At 42.5% G+C, this 16,529-nt stretch overlaps 1 protein-coding gene across 2 annotated transcripts in view; it reads right to left on the bottom strand.

Annotated features, from left to right (window-relative positions):
- CACHD1 (cache domain containing 1) overlaps positions 1–14,483 on the bottom strand; it is a 181,961-nt gene extending 167,478 nt beyond the window's left edge. The window contains exon 1 of one of the 2 annotated variants that reach the window (XM_070746074.1): positions 13,844–14,483. In XM_070746074.1, the coding sequence (XP_070602175.1) occupies positions 13,844–14,104 (261 nt within the window). In that variant the 5' untranslated portion in view covers positions 14,105–14,483. The remainder of the gene's footprint in view (positions 1–13,843) is intronic. The other variant, XM_070746073.1, reaches the window with a different exon arrangement.
- Positions 14,484–16,529: the final 2,046 nt, after the last annotated feature.

The following is a 16,529-nucleotide window of genomic DNA, read 5'->3' as shown; positions in this document are numbered from 1 at the left end:
TTTAATAGCCCAGGAATCAGCGGTGAACCCTCTTTTGAGCATCTGTTCAATACGCTTGTCCTCTGGACGGAGGACCTCCTCTGCTTCGCCTGGCACGGCAGCCGCCGAGTGAAGAATTTTGACAGGTTCATCCGGTTTGGGAAAAGATAGGAGATCCTCATAGGAAGAAGAGAGTTTGTACAACTTTTTGTCCTTGGTAGTGGGATTAAGCCCAGAAGCTGGGAAATCCCACTGCTTAAGTAAGGCATCTTTAAACAATTTAGGCATAGGGATTACCTCGTTATCCTCCTGTTCCTCTGTGAAGTAGGGTAAATTCTCCTCCGGAGGGTCAGTGGATGTGGTGGCCTGCTTCTCTTGGGCCGCTAATCCTGTGGAAATTCTAGCTTTGAGGAGGAGAGATTTAAACAATTGAGAAGGAAAAATAGTAACAGGAAAAGGAACCTTTATTTGGGATTCCTCATCGTCTGAGAGGCCCTGAAATGGATCCTCATCCTCTTCCACATCCTCATATTCATCCTGAGAGGAATCTGATTCATCCTGAATTGGAGCTCTAACCGTTGGGGAAGAACCCAAGGGACGGGAGGGACGAGGAGATGGGTGAGGTAAGGAGGGCGCATTGATGGCAGAAAGTTTAGCATCAATGGCCTTGGATAACACAGAAAAAATAGATTGGAATTCTGGAGGTAAACTAGAAATATCAGCAGGAATAGCAGAAGACTCCCTGAAAGCCTGAGAAGATCCTGGCTGGGAGGAATCTTCGATAATATCTGGTTCCTCTGGACCTAATCCCCATAGGTTAGGTTGGGGTCTGTCTAGGTTTGGCTCATCCAGAGATAACACAGTGACCCCAGAAGAAGGCAGATTAGGAGCCTCTGGGGGGTCATGACTACTGAGCACCTGGGCCTGTACTTTCAATCGCTTTGCTGATTTATCATGGATCTTTTGTAGGGCTTGGTCCCTTCTCTTCTCAGCCCTGGTGACTTTGGTCAAGGGGCGTGCTCCTGAGGAAGAGGAGGTAGAGGCCTGGGGGATATTGGTAATTTCATCGCCTGTAGGCCTGGCCTCTCTGGGACCTTGAGTGGTGCCTCTCTTGGGAAAGGAAGCCATAGTCTGACAATTAACAGAAGACAAGGCTGAGCCAAAAACTGGATTATTAGGGAGAAGAATTTCAAGGTATTCCCAAGAGGAAAGGATCCTGCTCCTAGGCCTCGGAGCTGCTGAGACTTGAGGGCAATCTGGGCAAACCCAGAGTTCGTGTCCCCAAATACAGCGTGGCCAGCCTCCCTAAACTTTAACTAAAGTAACCAAGGCACTCTGGTTGGAGGCTTAGCCGGTGGAGAATTAAGCCTGAGCGTCCCAAAGCCCACTCCAGGATCCGAGTGGTGGACTAAGGCACCCGCGGCTGGCAGAAGGCCAACACGAGGGGCCTAAATTAAAAAGGCGCGAAGGCCTTCGCGCCGAAAAAAATCGCTCCGTAACAGAAATTTTAAAGGGGAAGCGATCGACTAAGTCCAGGAGACTAGATAAAGCGTCTCGCACCGCAGGAGGTATTTTCGAGCCCTTTAACAATAGCACAATAAATAAATAAATATATAAATACTTGCAGAAGAACCTCCGGGCCGAAGGATTGCAAAAAATCCACAAGCGGCAGCGGGAATCGTAAACGGCAAAAAAAGCCGCGGGAAAACGAAACCGCTACTTCTCCCAAAGGAAAAGCCGAGCCGCAAACGGCTGGCGCTAATAAGGCAAGTAAACAAATAAGTATAATAATATCTTACTAATTTTGAGGAAAGATCGAAGGGAAGGAGTTTAGAATGTTGAACGAGCTTAGCACAATACAACCGCAGGATGCGAGAACTGAGCGAATTCTGGGGAAGGGGCGGATCCAGCAAGCTTTTTTAACACTAGGCTCAGTTCCACCGGATTGGACATGAGCAACCCATGTGACTGCTGGACCCGCTCCTTCAGTACGGAGAAACTGAAAGGCATTAGACCTTGTTGACAGCCCTGGTATTTTATGATAATCTCTCATCCAATATTGATCAGGACTCACAACTGCTTCACTTTTCATCTCCAACCTACACATCCTTTCCAATTCCAGTATAATTCTGATTGAGAAGGGGGTGGGGGACAAAACAAACTGAGCTGCGAAAATTAAAATACCAGTGTTACTACATTGCTACATCATGACCTCAAGAACTAGGTTTGTGGCTGGGGCGGAGTTAGGCTGCAGAGGCTGCATTCAGGTTTCCTACTCTAGTTTAGCAATTGTACACGAAATCAAGTAGTCCTTGTTTAACAATGGTAATTGAACCTGCAACTCCATCCGTTGAAGTTGTAAATCGTAATGTCACACTCTCATGCCAACTTAAAACAGCAGTTTAAATTGCCATCACCAAGCAAATTCCACATTGCTAAGTGCGATGTCATACAATCCCATTTGCCCCCTCCTGCCAACTGCCCCATTGACTTTGTTGGAATTCAGCAAGGTAAGCCACAAATGGTGATCGCACAACTGTGGGACCACAACCATCCTAATTGTTATCTAGTTGCCAAGTGCCCTTTAAATTGCGATCCTGTGACTATGGAATTATAAATACAACTGTGACTAAGTAACAGTGATAAATCCCCCATCACAACTTCAATAACTCTCATTCAATGAGATCTACGCTGTGATGCCATACAAGTAAAGCTGCTTTTAAAATGAAGATATCCTCATTTCTTTTCTCTTTTTTTGGAAAAATAATTTATTAATTTATTGAAAAGGGGGGGATGGGACAGGGAGTACAGAAAAATAAGAAGGGTATTGAGGGGGGCAGAAAGAAAAGAGAAATTAATACACAAGTTCTATTAGCATCTATAATTTGTATAGTTTGTTATATATCAGTTCATAACATTGGGTTGAAGTTGATTCTAGTACACTTTCCGGTCACAATTCAAAGTGTTGGTTATGACCTATAAAGCCCTTCATGGCACCGGACCAGAATATCTTCGGGACCGCCTTCTGCCGCACGAATCCCAGCGACCGGTTAGGTCCCACAGAGTTGGCCTTCTTCGGGTCCCGTCGACTAAACAATGTGGTCTGGCGGGACCCAGGGGAAGAGTCTTCTCTGTGGTGGCTCCGACCCTCTGGAACCAGCTCCCCCCTGAGATTAGGATTGCCCCCACCCTCCTTGCCTTTCGTAAACTCCTTAAAACCCACCTCTGCCGTCAGGCATGGGGAAATTGAAACATCTCCCCCTTGCCCATGTTGTTTTGGTGATTGATTGATTGTGTGCTTGTTTTTTATATATATTGGCACCGGAGCAGAATATCTTCAGGACCGCCTTCTGCCGCACGAATCCCAGCGACCAGTTAGGTCCCACAGAGTTGGCCTTCTTCGGGTCCCGTCGACTAAATAATGTGGTCTGGCGGGACCCAGGGGAAGAGTCTTCTCTGTGGTGGCTCCGACCCTCTGGAACCAGCTCCCCCCTGAGATTAGGATTGCCCCCACCCTCCATGCCTTTCGTAAACTCCTTAAAACCCACCTCTGCCGTCAGGCATGGGGGAATTGAAACATCTCCCCCTTGCCCATGTTGTTTTGGTGATTGATTGATTGTGTGCTTGTTTTTTATATATATTGGGGTTGCTTTTATGAACTTTTTAACTTAAAACTGTAATTAGATTGGTAAATATTAGATTTGTCATTATGTATTGTTTTTGTCACTGTTGTGAGCCGCCCCGAGTCTACGGAGAGGGGCGGCATATAAATCCAATAAATCTAATCTAATCTAAACTGTAGGTTTACGGTTGTTTTCAGGAAAAGTATATATCCAATATCCTTATTTCTAGTCCCTAATCACCGCACCACCCTGGGATCCTTTTCCTCCTCATACAATAGACCCAAGAGTATGTGTATTCCGTATAAAAAACATCTTTCATTCAGACATATTAGACTATAGGTATCTGCTACCCCAATTTGTTGATACTGCTTGGGCCAAGGCTATTCTTTTGACAGTCAAGAAGCGATCATCACAGCCTACGTTCTTTTCAAATTAATAGCACTCTTCTGAAGAAGTTGCACCTAACATTTACACTACATATATGCTGTCTTAACAAAATATCTTATCAGCCCTACAATAGCTGGAGTGGAGGCTTTTGGATTTTCACCCAATTAATAACTCTTGTTTTCTCTCATTCTTTCTTTTTTTTTTTTTTTGGTACATGACCGGCAGGGTCCTTCAACATAGCAATGGAATTGGACAGCTAATTATCAATGAATCCACCTTGCTGCACCATGTTTGGCAACTTTTATCAGCTCAGGACAGCTGCATTCTCTGCGTTTGAAGCAAAATGTCACTCTCTGCTAAATGCAACAAGACTTACATCACTAATGATGCCTTGATGCTCCAAAGAAACAGCTAAAGCCTAATTAAAAATTCAGATTTGTTCTCCTAAGCATAACAATATTAACAGCTTTTCCATCAGGACCTTGTTACATCTTTCCAAAATGTTTGGCTATTTAAAAAAAAAAAAGAGGATGAAAAACGGTTGTAGACTTGGGGCATTCTTGGAGCATTTTAAAAAGGCTGTTATGGTTGGAACTGAACCAACACACAATCATGTAAACCAGATGATTTTTTAAACTTCGCTCCTTCAGTTCTAATTACTACACTGCAGATTGTTTTTGTAAGAAAAATGATTCCATACAGATTTATCAGCTGTAACACTTTGGGTTGCTTTTGGTTTCTTTAAGTTTCCAACTGATTTTTTTTTTAAGAAAAAAAACCCGGGGGGGATTGTACAGCAACCAGAAACTATAAAAAGGCCGTGAGTTATTAAACTGGCCCATTTCACTTGACGTTAAATATTTGAAAACTATTGCTGGGAAAGTCAGTCCCATATTCCAGAGCTGTAGCTGTAGCCCTTTCCCTCCCCTAACTTCCCCTTCCCTTTCCTGATTTCCTTTCCTTTCCTCTTCTTCCTTTCCTTTCCTTTCCTTCTTTCCTTTCTTTTTTTCTCTTTCTTTTTCTCTTCTACCTTTCCTTTCCTTCTTTTTCCTTTCCTCTTCTTTCCTCTCCTTTTTCCTTTCCTTTCCTCTTCTACCTTTCCTTCCATGGCATTGGAGCAGATTACCTCCGGAACCGCCTGCTACCGCACGAATCCCAGCGACCGATAAGGTCCCACAGAGTTGGCCTTCTCCGGGTCCCGTCGACTAAACAATGTCGTTTGGCGGGCCCCAGGGGTAGAGCCTTCTCTGTGTTGGCCCCGGCCCTCTGGAACCAACTACCCCCCGGAGATTAGAACTGCCCCCACCCTCCCTGTCTTTTGCAAACTACTCAAGACTCACTTATGTTGCCAGGCATGGGGGAGTTAAGATATTCCTTCCGCCTAGGCCATTACAAGTTATGCATGGTATGTTTGTGTGTATGTTTGGTTTTATAATAAGGGTTTTTAGTTGCTTTATTAATTGGATTGTTACATGCTGTTTTTATCATTGTTGTTAGCCGTCCCAAGTCTATGGAGAGGGGCGGCATAGAAATCCAATAAATACAAATACAAATTTCCTTTTTCCTTTCGTCTTTTCTTTCCTTTTCCTTCTCTTTCCTTTCCTACCTTACATTTCCTTTCTTTCTTTCCTTTCCTCTTCCTCTTTCTTTCCTTTCCTTCTTTCCTTTAATTTCCTTTTCCTTTTCATGCATCTGAGTGAAGGAACTGCTGTGGGATGACCAAAGGGCCAGTCCTGTGACTCCCACGGCTCTGGAATATGGGACAGGCCGATGGTGCGGCTGAAAACCTCTGCCATAGATAGTGGCACGTGGCATGTGCAACTTTGCAGGTGGTGAAACCTGCAAAAAGTAGCACAGCCCTCACTGGCCGGAATGAAATAATGGTGTGTTGTGGTAGTGGGGGTGCTGCACCAGTGGGCCAAAGTGGAGGTTGCAATGGCTGGAATTTGAGGGAGCAAAGCACTACTTGCATTTGCACAGCATCAGCATTCCACTTCGGTATATTTGCCCCAACAGGTGGTGCAAGGCAGCCATCTTCTCCTGCTGCTTGGTACTCAAGAGTGGTAAATAGTAGCTGGACCAGGGAGTAGCCAGAGTTTACTGTCCATAGAGGACACTAGTTCACCCTCCGGCAAACTCTTGTCTCTTGGGGAAGTTTCCCACGTCACTTCAGTAAGCGCTCCTCAAGAGACGAGTTTGCAGGGGGCCGAGCTAGCATCCTCAATGGACAGCAAACTCCAGCTGCTTCTCTGTGCTGTAGTGTGGCATCAGCATTTGTACAGCATCAGCATTACGCCTCAATATATTTACACCAGTTGGTGGCGCAAGGCAAACCTCGTCGCCTGCCATTTGGCACTCAAAGTGGTAAACAGAGTCTGGTCCAGGGAGCAGCCAGATTTTGCTGTCCATCACGAATATTAGCTCAGCCCCCTGCAAACCCATCTCTTGAGGAACGCTCACCGAAGCAGCGTGGGAAACTTCGGCCATGTTCGAGAGACAACAGTTTGTAGGGGGCCACGCCTATGGTGCCACCAGGAGAACCAGCTCAGGGGAGTGGCGGGCCTGGATTGTTGCCGGTTCTATCAAGCCAGATCATCAAGTTACTACCGGTTCTATAGAGCTGGTCCAAACCAGGAACCCATCTCTGGCCCAAGTACTACTAAACACACAAAAGAAATGAACAAGAAACAGAAATGTCCCCTTCTTATATTTCTTTCAGCTCTATAATGTTAAAAGAATAATAAAAATAGCAATGCATAAGGCTTTGGATAGAAACACAATGAATGTAGAATGTATAACAGAACCCTTTCAAGCCAAATATACAGTATATACTAATGTTAAAAGCAGTACTATGTCAAAAAGTGTTGACAATTTTTGGCAACCTAACAATTCTTATTATTCTAAATCTCTAGCCAGCAAAATACTTCATCCTGTTATTAGGTACTCCCAACTTTGAAATGAACTGCTGACCCTTGTATATGTCGAATCTATTTCTCCTTCATTAAGTAGAAATCTGAGACAGTTAATACCATACTTTTACTATGGAATACCGTACTATTACTTCAAACTTTCCCTTTCTAATGTAAGCTAGGCAACACTAAAAACCTATTAAAGGCTGGAAAGGCATACAAGTATAATAGGAAAAGGAGGTATAACTAAATACACATAATGGAACCCACTAAACATTCTTGCAGTTCTATGAGAAGTGTACCTGATTTGGTTAATGTAGGGAGAAATTTTTTTTTATCGGCAAACCAAAATCCTATATATTCTTGCATTGCTTCTATGACCCTATGCCTATCAAAATAATACAGCTAAACAGAAACCCAAAGAACTACCTCCTGTCTCCATACTTGACCATTAAAATTAAAAAGCCCAGGACTAACACAAATACTTGACATCCCTTCATTGTGTGATGTATTCACCTCTTTTTATTTATTTATTTCCTTTATAATATTTATTTGCTGCCTTGCTTGCTACAGGTCGAGATGGCTTTAATCAATTAGTGATCCTCAGGAAGATCCATTTTATTTATATATCTGTTTACTGGATTTATATTATATTGCTTCAATCAATATCAACCCTGACCAGTATTTAGTCATGTGGCTATTCAGGATTCATCTTATTAGACAAGCAGATTAACAGAATTGAACACCGCCTTGTTTGGAATACTGTGTTCAGTTCTGGAAACCTCACCTACAAAAAGATATTGACAAAATTGAACGGGTCCAAAGACGGGCTACAAGAATGGAGGAAGGTCTTAAGCATAAAACGTAGCAGGAAAGACTTCATGAACTCAATCTGTATAGTCTGGAGGACAGAAGGAAAAGAGGGGACATGATTGAAACATTTAAATATGTCCAAGGGTTAAATAAGGTTCAGGAGGGAAGTGTTTTTAATAGGAAAGTGAACACAAGAACAAGGGGGCACAATCTGAAGTTAGTTGGGGGAAAGATCAAAAGCAACGTGAGAAAATATTATTTTACTGAAAGAGTAGTAGATCCTTGGAACAAACTTCCAGCAGACGTGGTTGGTAAATCCACAGTAACTGAATTTAAACATGCCTGGGATAAACATATATCCATCCTAAGATAAAATACAGGAAATAGCATAAGGGCAGACTAGATGGATCATGAGGTCTTTTTCTGCCATCAGTCTTCTATGTTTCTGTTTCATGCCACATGATTTAATCCCAATGACATGTCGTACCTAAGAGACAGGGGAACAGCTCAGAATTACAGTAATCCCACCCCATTTCTCAAGACACGAATCGGGAAATTCCTGACACAAGGTTTATAACAGAAATGGCAGAATATTCACCGGCCTCATTTTCCTGCCTATGCAACAGAGATTTGCTGGCTACTGCAGTCCTTGCCGTGAACAAAAGATGTACAATATAAATCCAAAGTAGTGAATTGTTCTAGCCGAAGGGTCGATGCAATTATTTTCCAGGCTGCACATATTTTAACAATGATTTTAAGAGATGGCTTTCATCCAAAACAAATAGCAGGATTAAATCAACATGAAATGATCAATTCTTACAATATTGACATGAAGCCTGACCTTTGTGTATGTTGCTGATCCATCTTGTCAGCAAATTCTGTTCTTCTATTTTATAGATAATTCCAAGATTGGCATGTAAACTAGTTGGATCAACTTAAATACAAATACAAAGAAAACAGTCTCTAGATCTTTAAAAAAAAGCACACAAATAAGAAAAAGATTACAGGTGATCTCAGGTCCAGCCGAGAAAAAAAACCAGAGCAAAGGTGTTTAAAAAGCAGATCACATTCTAAGCAGAACACGTCATAGTATGAAAAGAATGACCCATCTAGATTTCTTGAAATCAAGCTGGGAGTCACCTGAAGCTATTTTTCATTATTTAGAAAAAGGAATCAGCAAATATGCATGTCTCGGCCACAGCACACCTATGTATAAGGTTTCCTATGATGTCACATATGTGATTATCATTCTAAACAGACAACATGTAGTGTACATATGAATGAGAAGTGAATCACATTGGTTATCACCCAGTACCAATTCAAATAATGCCTTTCAAGTTTAAACCATGCACATTCAGCTGAAAAAATCTTGAGTTAAATGTGATGTAGGCAACATATTAGCTAATCCACCTGGCTTTATACATATTTACTTTCTTAACTCAATGGGATTCATTCCTGGTAAAAGTGCATAATTCATATGTCACTGAGTTTCAAGAAACAAATATTCGTATCATTACTGCAAAATACTCCCCTGTCTCCTCTAAGTCAGTGTTTCCCAACCTTGGCAACTTGAAGATATTTGGACTTCAACTCCCAGAATTCCCCAGCCAGCATTCGCTGGCTGGGGAATTCTGGGAGTTGAAGTCCAATTATCTTCAAGTTGCCAAGGTTGGGAAACACTGCTATAAGTATATGTCCAAATAAATCAAACTTTTTCAAAGTGCAAACTATATACTATATTCATGGGTGAAATGCTCCGGGTTCACTTGTGCCTGTCAGTCGTCGGACAGCCAGTCGCAGAGGCAGTGCAAGGCTCCGCCTACTCACCCGGATGACGCCATTTGGGTTCTTTTACCCTCTGTACATGTGGAAAGAGTTCTGTGCATGCGCAGAGGGTAAAAGAACCCAAATGGTAGTGTCCAAGCATGTCCAAGCCTACCTTCATGTCCGGCTCTCTGACAACCAACAGGCACAAGTAAACCGGGAGGATTTCACCCGACTATATTTTAGCAACAAAAATTAATACTTTTAAAGTAGGGGATGGCGGGGGCCTATAAGCAACCATCCAAGTTAAAAGTTGCAGACTTTTTATATATATATATATATATATATAATGACTGGCCACGTTTTGTCGCATTATTTGGCACAAATCTATGAACATGGTATCTATTGTCAATGCTAAGCCATGCATTGAATGTTGTTGTAGAAACCTTTTCAACAGGAAGAATGAAGTAAAATGTTGGCATTTTACATAGATGACAAAGTAATCTCTCTCTCTCTCTCTCTCTCTCTGTGTGTGTGTGTGTGTGTATGTGTGTTTGTGTAAATCACAAGCATTGTTTTGTACCTAATTAAGAATCTTGTTAAGATGCCTTGTTTGTAAACCTCAATTAACAATTAAGTTTTAAACTTCAAAATATGGAATACATTTTACATTCTACTATACCAAGCATAAAGGCTATATTTTCCAATCTAAATCAAAAATAAAGCATGAGGCATGCAAAAATTTTAAAGTAGCTACGCAGTTATACCAATAAACTTGATCAAAGCATTCATTATTTTGCTATGAAAATATAAACAAGTCTTAATTGACGCTTACTATTTAGGATAATATATTCCTGTCCCAACCTTAACTTCCAATGCAATAAATGTGAATATTTCCCACTATATAAGCATATGAATCCCTATAATCTGAAGAAAAAGTGCCATTCCCACAAAAAGACCCCTACATTTTTCATAATGTCTGGTATTAGAATTGAAATACTGTACTGCATTAAACACAAAGGGGGGAAACCACTATTCACAGCTATAATCTAGTCAGACAGTTCACCTAATTTCTAAAAAGCGTTCTGCCTCTTGCAGCATTTTGTTCTTATAGACATGTTCACATGATGGAGGCTTCTGGCACAAAATGCTCCCTTGGTTTTTCTTCTCACCTTTCCAAAAGAGATTTGGCCATTGTTCTTCATCCATTTATGAGGGAATGAAAAACATTTGCTCCCTCTCATATTCCCCATAGGCAATCTTGTTTAATTCCCATACATGCAAATTTTATCAAGTCAACCTCTCAGTACAGTTCCACAGATCCTGATATTTCAACTTACCTCAGGACCAAAATTTCACAATGGATCAAAACATGGTTTACTATTCTTCAGAGTTGGAATAAACACCATGATGCCTTTCAGCTATAGATCCTCTCCTCATTGGTCTCATGGATTTGGGAGTGGCAACCTATTTTTTCTATTTTAATCTTTTACTTGTCTCATACAGTACTACATTTTTTAAACTTACACAATTACCTCCAGACCTTTATCTATCTTCACTGCCCCAACCAGCTGTATCCCTACTAAAATGTTCAGGGTCAAATCCAAAATATCTACAATATTTTTTTCCTTCAGTACTACCTATCATCTGATCTAATTTTACTTCATCTGTATCACAATTCAATTCAAACCTCAACCGTATAATTTCTTTTACCTCAGTTACCATTATTCTAAGTTTTCTTCTATGCTGTTCCATCGACTCAGAGCAGATTAGTAATTAAGTAAATGTCTATTCTTGTATATCTATTCCAATTATAGGGCACCTGACCACATTTAGAACTATAGGGCAATCGTATCATATACCATTGTTACGACCTGAGATTTTCAGTATAACCAGAATATTTGCCTAGTTATTACCAGAAATCAATAAAATCACAGCCTTCTAAAATAACAGTGTTTCTACTTCAGAAATCACAGCCTTCATTTCAAATAACTTTTATAACACAAATAGGTTCCTCTAAAATGAACAATAATAAGTATTAATAAAAGTGCTTTAATCTATTGAGGGCATCTGGCTTTAAACTTTTCCCTTATGAATAGTAGGCTATACAGTAGTTAGAATTTGCAATGGGTATTTTTATTGAAAAAAATATTTTTTTTAAAAATCTGCCTTTCTTAGGCGGTTTTATTAGCTAAATATGCTTAAATTACACATCTGAAAGCACTTGTATAATCAATGTGTATGTTATTAATACACCTTGATTGGATTAAAAGGGGTCTCATACATACCCAAAGATATGCAAAGTCCTTCAAATGAAGGGATCCAGTTTCACTACACATTTACATGCCAAAAAAAAAGGAAAAACCTGCAATAATCCTTAACAGATTTGCAAGAGACCACAGAGTATACATATAGGCTTCTCAGAGGGAGAAATCGTCTTTTGGCTTTTGCAAGAAGTGACTTGTGAATTCTCCATAGTTCAGTGTATCAATAATTTACTACTATCTACCTTGTTAAGCGAAGTCATTTTAATGCATGGCTTCTTACTATAAAGGCCAGGAAGAGAAGAACTGACAAAGGCTGAGCCCCAGGAGGGAAGTGAAACAAAAATATTTCAAAAGATAATGGAAGGGAGCGGGGTTTGAAGAAGATAAAGAGCCATTTGGGCACAGACCCCTGCTGCTTCCATAGAAGTGTCTCCTTTTCAATCTGGGAAGCTTTAAAAACTGCCTTTGCCACTGACTACTTCCATTTGCAGGGTGTTGGGGATCCAATTTCACCTTTTGTCCAGGGAGCTGGCCCTCGGTGGCAGTAACACAGCTATTAACCTCCTTTGCAGCAAGGACAATACTCAAACTGTCATTAATATGCAACCACAAAGGCAGGGATAGACCATAATTACTAATCATCGGGCTCCCTCTGAACTGGAGCAAATTATCCAAGGGTCAGGAAATGAGTTTTTGCAGAAAAGAAATTAACTTAGTTAACTCAGATCCTTAAATTAGAAACGCAAATTATGCTTATCTGAAGCATATTTCCATTTACAGTCCTAATGTTTTGCATCTACTCCTTTTTGCTATCTTCCTCCCCCCCTTTTTTTTGGCCTCTCAAATCTCTAATAGGGATGTTTTTTTGGTGAGAATGTTTTTTATCCAAAACAAGGCCTTCTTTTCCCACCTCTTTATCAGTTACCATAAAGTGCCCAATTTAATTTGGAGAGGGTCAGCATACAAATCTAATAAATTATTATTATTATTATTATTATATTATTATTATTATTATTATTATTATTATTATTATTATTATTATTATTATTAAGCCATACCCGAAATAATGAAGCAATGCAGAAGAGAAATTGCAAAACACAGCCCGGTTTAGTCCCAATAAATAGGTCGCTAAAATAAAATAATAAATGATTTTAAATGTTATTAGAGTTTTTAAGCTATATTAATTGAATTTTTTAGATTTATATATATATTGTTTATTGTTTTGATATGTTGTGAGCCGCCTGAGTCCTCGGAGAGAGGAGGCATACAAATCCAATCAATCAATCAATATCAGAGTTACCGAGTCAGTTTTTTTCATGAACTTTCTTTCTGAAGAAAACTTGGCCCACTAAAACAATGAAACCTTTTGGTTTCTCACACTTAGTTCAATCTTCAGTTATTTATGAAAACCGGATTTAATTTTTCCAATCGGCCAAAACTAGGGACGTGCAAAAGATTTCGGATTTCCGTCTAATTTCTTCCAAGGTAGCTTGTTGTTGTTTTTTAAGCGAATCTTTGAAGGCAGCCCCAAAGTATGCAGAATGCCCAGTTGCAAGCGTCTCTCTCCCTTTGCCTCCCACCCTCGAAAGCATCTCTCTCTCTCTTTCTCTCTCTCTGTGCCCAGGAGGCAGCAAGCTAAAAATCCAGGAGATCGTGTTTCAGCATTCACCGATGCTCTCTCTCCCTATGAAAAGGGTACGGGGAGGCTGCCTGGATCAAGAAGTCAGTAAGCGGTCGTGAGAAAGCGCACGTTCTGGTTATGGAGAAACTTTCCTTTGCCCCCCCCCCGCCCCAAACGGGTCTCCACGGAGGGATGGATGGGACCTCCCGGCCAAGAGATTCCCTCCGGCTCCGGATAAAATCGAGGCGCCCGAGCTACCTTTTTCCATCCAGGCATTTTAAAGAAGTGAAAAACTGGAGTTTCTGGAGAAGCATCAACAATACTAAAATCCAGGAATGGGGGAAAGGAAGAGCGTCGAAAGTAGATGGGGGGAAGGAAGGAGGAAAAACCAGGAAGGGGGGGGGGGAATGAAAAGAAAACCGGGAAGGCGGAAAAAGAAAACGAAAACAAGTCAGGGGGAAATGGGAAACCTTCACCTACCTGCATAGTAACGACGCCCAACTCCTCCGCGGCGAGTTTTCGCATCTGAGTAGCCAAAACTTGCGCTTCATCCAGAATGGAAAACTCCGACTCGGCGGCGGCGGCGCCGAACCTCCAGAAAAGTGCCATGCAGACGATCCACAGCGGCCGCTTTTGTACGCCGCCGTCCCTTCTCCGGGGAAGAACCGAGCCGGCGGAGGAGCAGCAGCAGGGAGCTGGTCGGGCGGCCTCCTCCTCCGACCCGGCTGGCCTGCTCGCCATGATGCTGGCGACGGCAAGCGGAGGCGGCTTTCCTGCCCCCCGAGCGCGTCGCGCAAACTTTTCCCCGACGCTTCCCAAAACTTCGGTGCGGAGCTGAGGGAGAAAAGGGAGGAGGAGGAGGAGGAGGCGGCTGCTACGCCTCGGGGCTCCGGGGAGAGGCGGCCGAAAGCTCCATGCGGAGGCCCGCCAATCACGAGCCCCCGAGAGGGCGCTTGCTTTCCAAGGCGAACGGCTCGGCTACTTCGAAGCGAGCGCCCGGGGAAGCTTCCTCGCCGAGAGGGCGGGCGGACGCTCCTGCGCGCTCTCGCCTCGCTCGCTCGCGCTGCGTGAGGGGAGATTGGGAGCTCGGCTGCCGATTGAAATCAAGCGCTGGGTTTGCGGAGAGCGGCAAACTCCGGAGCTTGAAAGAGGCTGAAGGAGCGGCAGGGCCGGGATCCGGAGTCAGGCAGGGGGATTAAAAAAAAAGGGAGGCGTCTGGTGCCACCAAGCTGCGCGTCGGCTCTTCTGCACAACAATGACTGGATTTCGGAATGGCGAGGCCCGGGCCAGCCTCGCGCGCTTTGCTTCTCTCTCTCTCTCTCTCTCCCCCCTCACGGCTTGAGGGAAACTTTCCCTCACGCCCAGCCGGCGGTTTGGAGAACCGCGTCTTTAAACACCGCCCCTCACCTGTTGAACCGAACATTTAACACCTTCCCTTTTGGGGAACTTTTCTTAAAGTTCTCCCCCCCCCCCAAAAAAAAAAAAACTTGCTCCGCCCAGGACGAGAGTTAGGATTTCATTCGGGGCGTTTGGTGAGGTGAATTCCAGGGCGCTGGTGGTGTCGGCCTGCGCAGCAAAGCCCTCAAGGATTTTGCTCACTGGGGAAATTGATTGTCTTGCGCTATAAACTCCTGCGGGTTACTGTCCCCTTCGTCAAATCCCTGCCACCAGGGTGTGATGTTCACACAGCCGCAACCAACACGGTCGGCCGACGTGTTGTGCAAGATAACCCACTGTGGTCAGTTCATGGCTCAGTGTGTGGTGTCTACTCAGTACCCGGTGGTTAACGTGGTTAAGTGTGTGGGGGGTGTACACGGCTTAAAAACAGGGAAGATGCGAGATAAAGTAAAATTAGTCAATAAGTAAACAAATGAGAAGCTAGAGGGAAATGAAATGAATAAGTTGCAGACAGTGATAATTACCTATGGTTAGTGACTACTTCCAAAGCAGCTGGTAGGTCACACCCATTATAGTTGTAAAACAGATATTGCATTTATTACTTGATTAACTAGTCAAAACGATTTAAAACAGTGTGTGTAATCAATCAGATTAAACTTAATAATGTGCTTGAAAGTAAGTGCTTTAATAAAATAATCCTTAAGGTACTGCAAGGCTAGGAAAAAACCTGTTGCTCACTAATAGCTCCTCTAGTTTTTTTCCCAAGAGAAAAAAAATTCTCATAAGTTCACAGTTGTTTACTTATAGGTTCATAGTTATTTGCTCCCTACAATGAATGGAGTAGAAGAAAAAATAAAGGAGCTACCTGCAATACCAGATACCAGGTAGAAAGGACTATTTTTAAGCACACTGAGATGGGATGAAGTAATTTGGTGAATGCAAATGAAATGTTATTGTTTTAGTGCAGGGGTAGGCAAAGTTGGCTCTTCTATGACTTGTGGACTTCAACTCCCAATATTCCTGAGCCCATCGTGCTAGCTCAGGAATTCTGGGAGTTGAAGTCCACATGTCATAGAAGAGCCAACTTTGCCTGCCCCTGTTTTAGTGTATCGTGAGACAGAGGTGGGGAAAGGCCAAGAGTTGAACCGCAGGGTCCTAGGTGCTCTATGAGCTGGGTGGTTTTCCTTGCAGACATTTCATTACTAAACTAAGTTATATCATCAGTGTACTTAGTTCAGAGAGCACCAAGGCTGCCACTGTCTTTATTAGAGACATAGAAAGGCAGGATTTTCCATACTAAGCAATCATTGAGACCATCCTTGGCAGTGTAAAATGGAAGGAAGGTTGGGATTCCTCTTAGGTTGCTAAGGAGAGCTATAGTCAGAAAAGAGGAGTGGGTGGCGCAGTGGTTAGAGTGCAGCACTGCAGGCTACTTCAGCTAACTGCTAGCTGTAGTTAAGCAATTCAAATCTCACCACCAGCTCAAGATTGACTCAGCCTTCCATCCTTCGAGGTGGCTAAAATGAGGACCCAGATTGTTGGGGGCAATAGGCTGATTCTGTAAACTGCTTAGAGAGGGCTGTAAAAGCACTATGAAATGGTATATAAGTCTAAATGCTAATACTAATGCTACAACAGCTGTATCATGCTGTGACTCCAATAGAGAGTTTGATCAAAATATTCTATCAATTCATAAAAAGCACAATTCACCCAATACAGTTTGTTGTGGTTGGCTCTGGCCCAGCTCCTGCCCCAGGAATGTGGAGGT

The sequence above is a fragment of the Erythrolamprus reginae genome, chromosome 3, assembly GCF_031021105.1.
Source record: "Erythrolamprus reginae isolate rEryReg1 chromosome 3, rEryReg1.hap1, whole genome shotgun sequence".
NCBI lineage: Eukaryota > Metazoa > Chordata > Lepidosauria > Squamata > Dipsadidae > Erythrolamprus > Erythrolamprus reginae.
The sequence above is the reverse complement of the archived record's forward strand: the minus strand, read 5'-3'. Positions and strand labels throughout refer to the sequence as shown.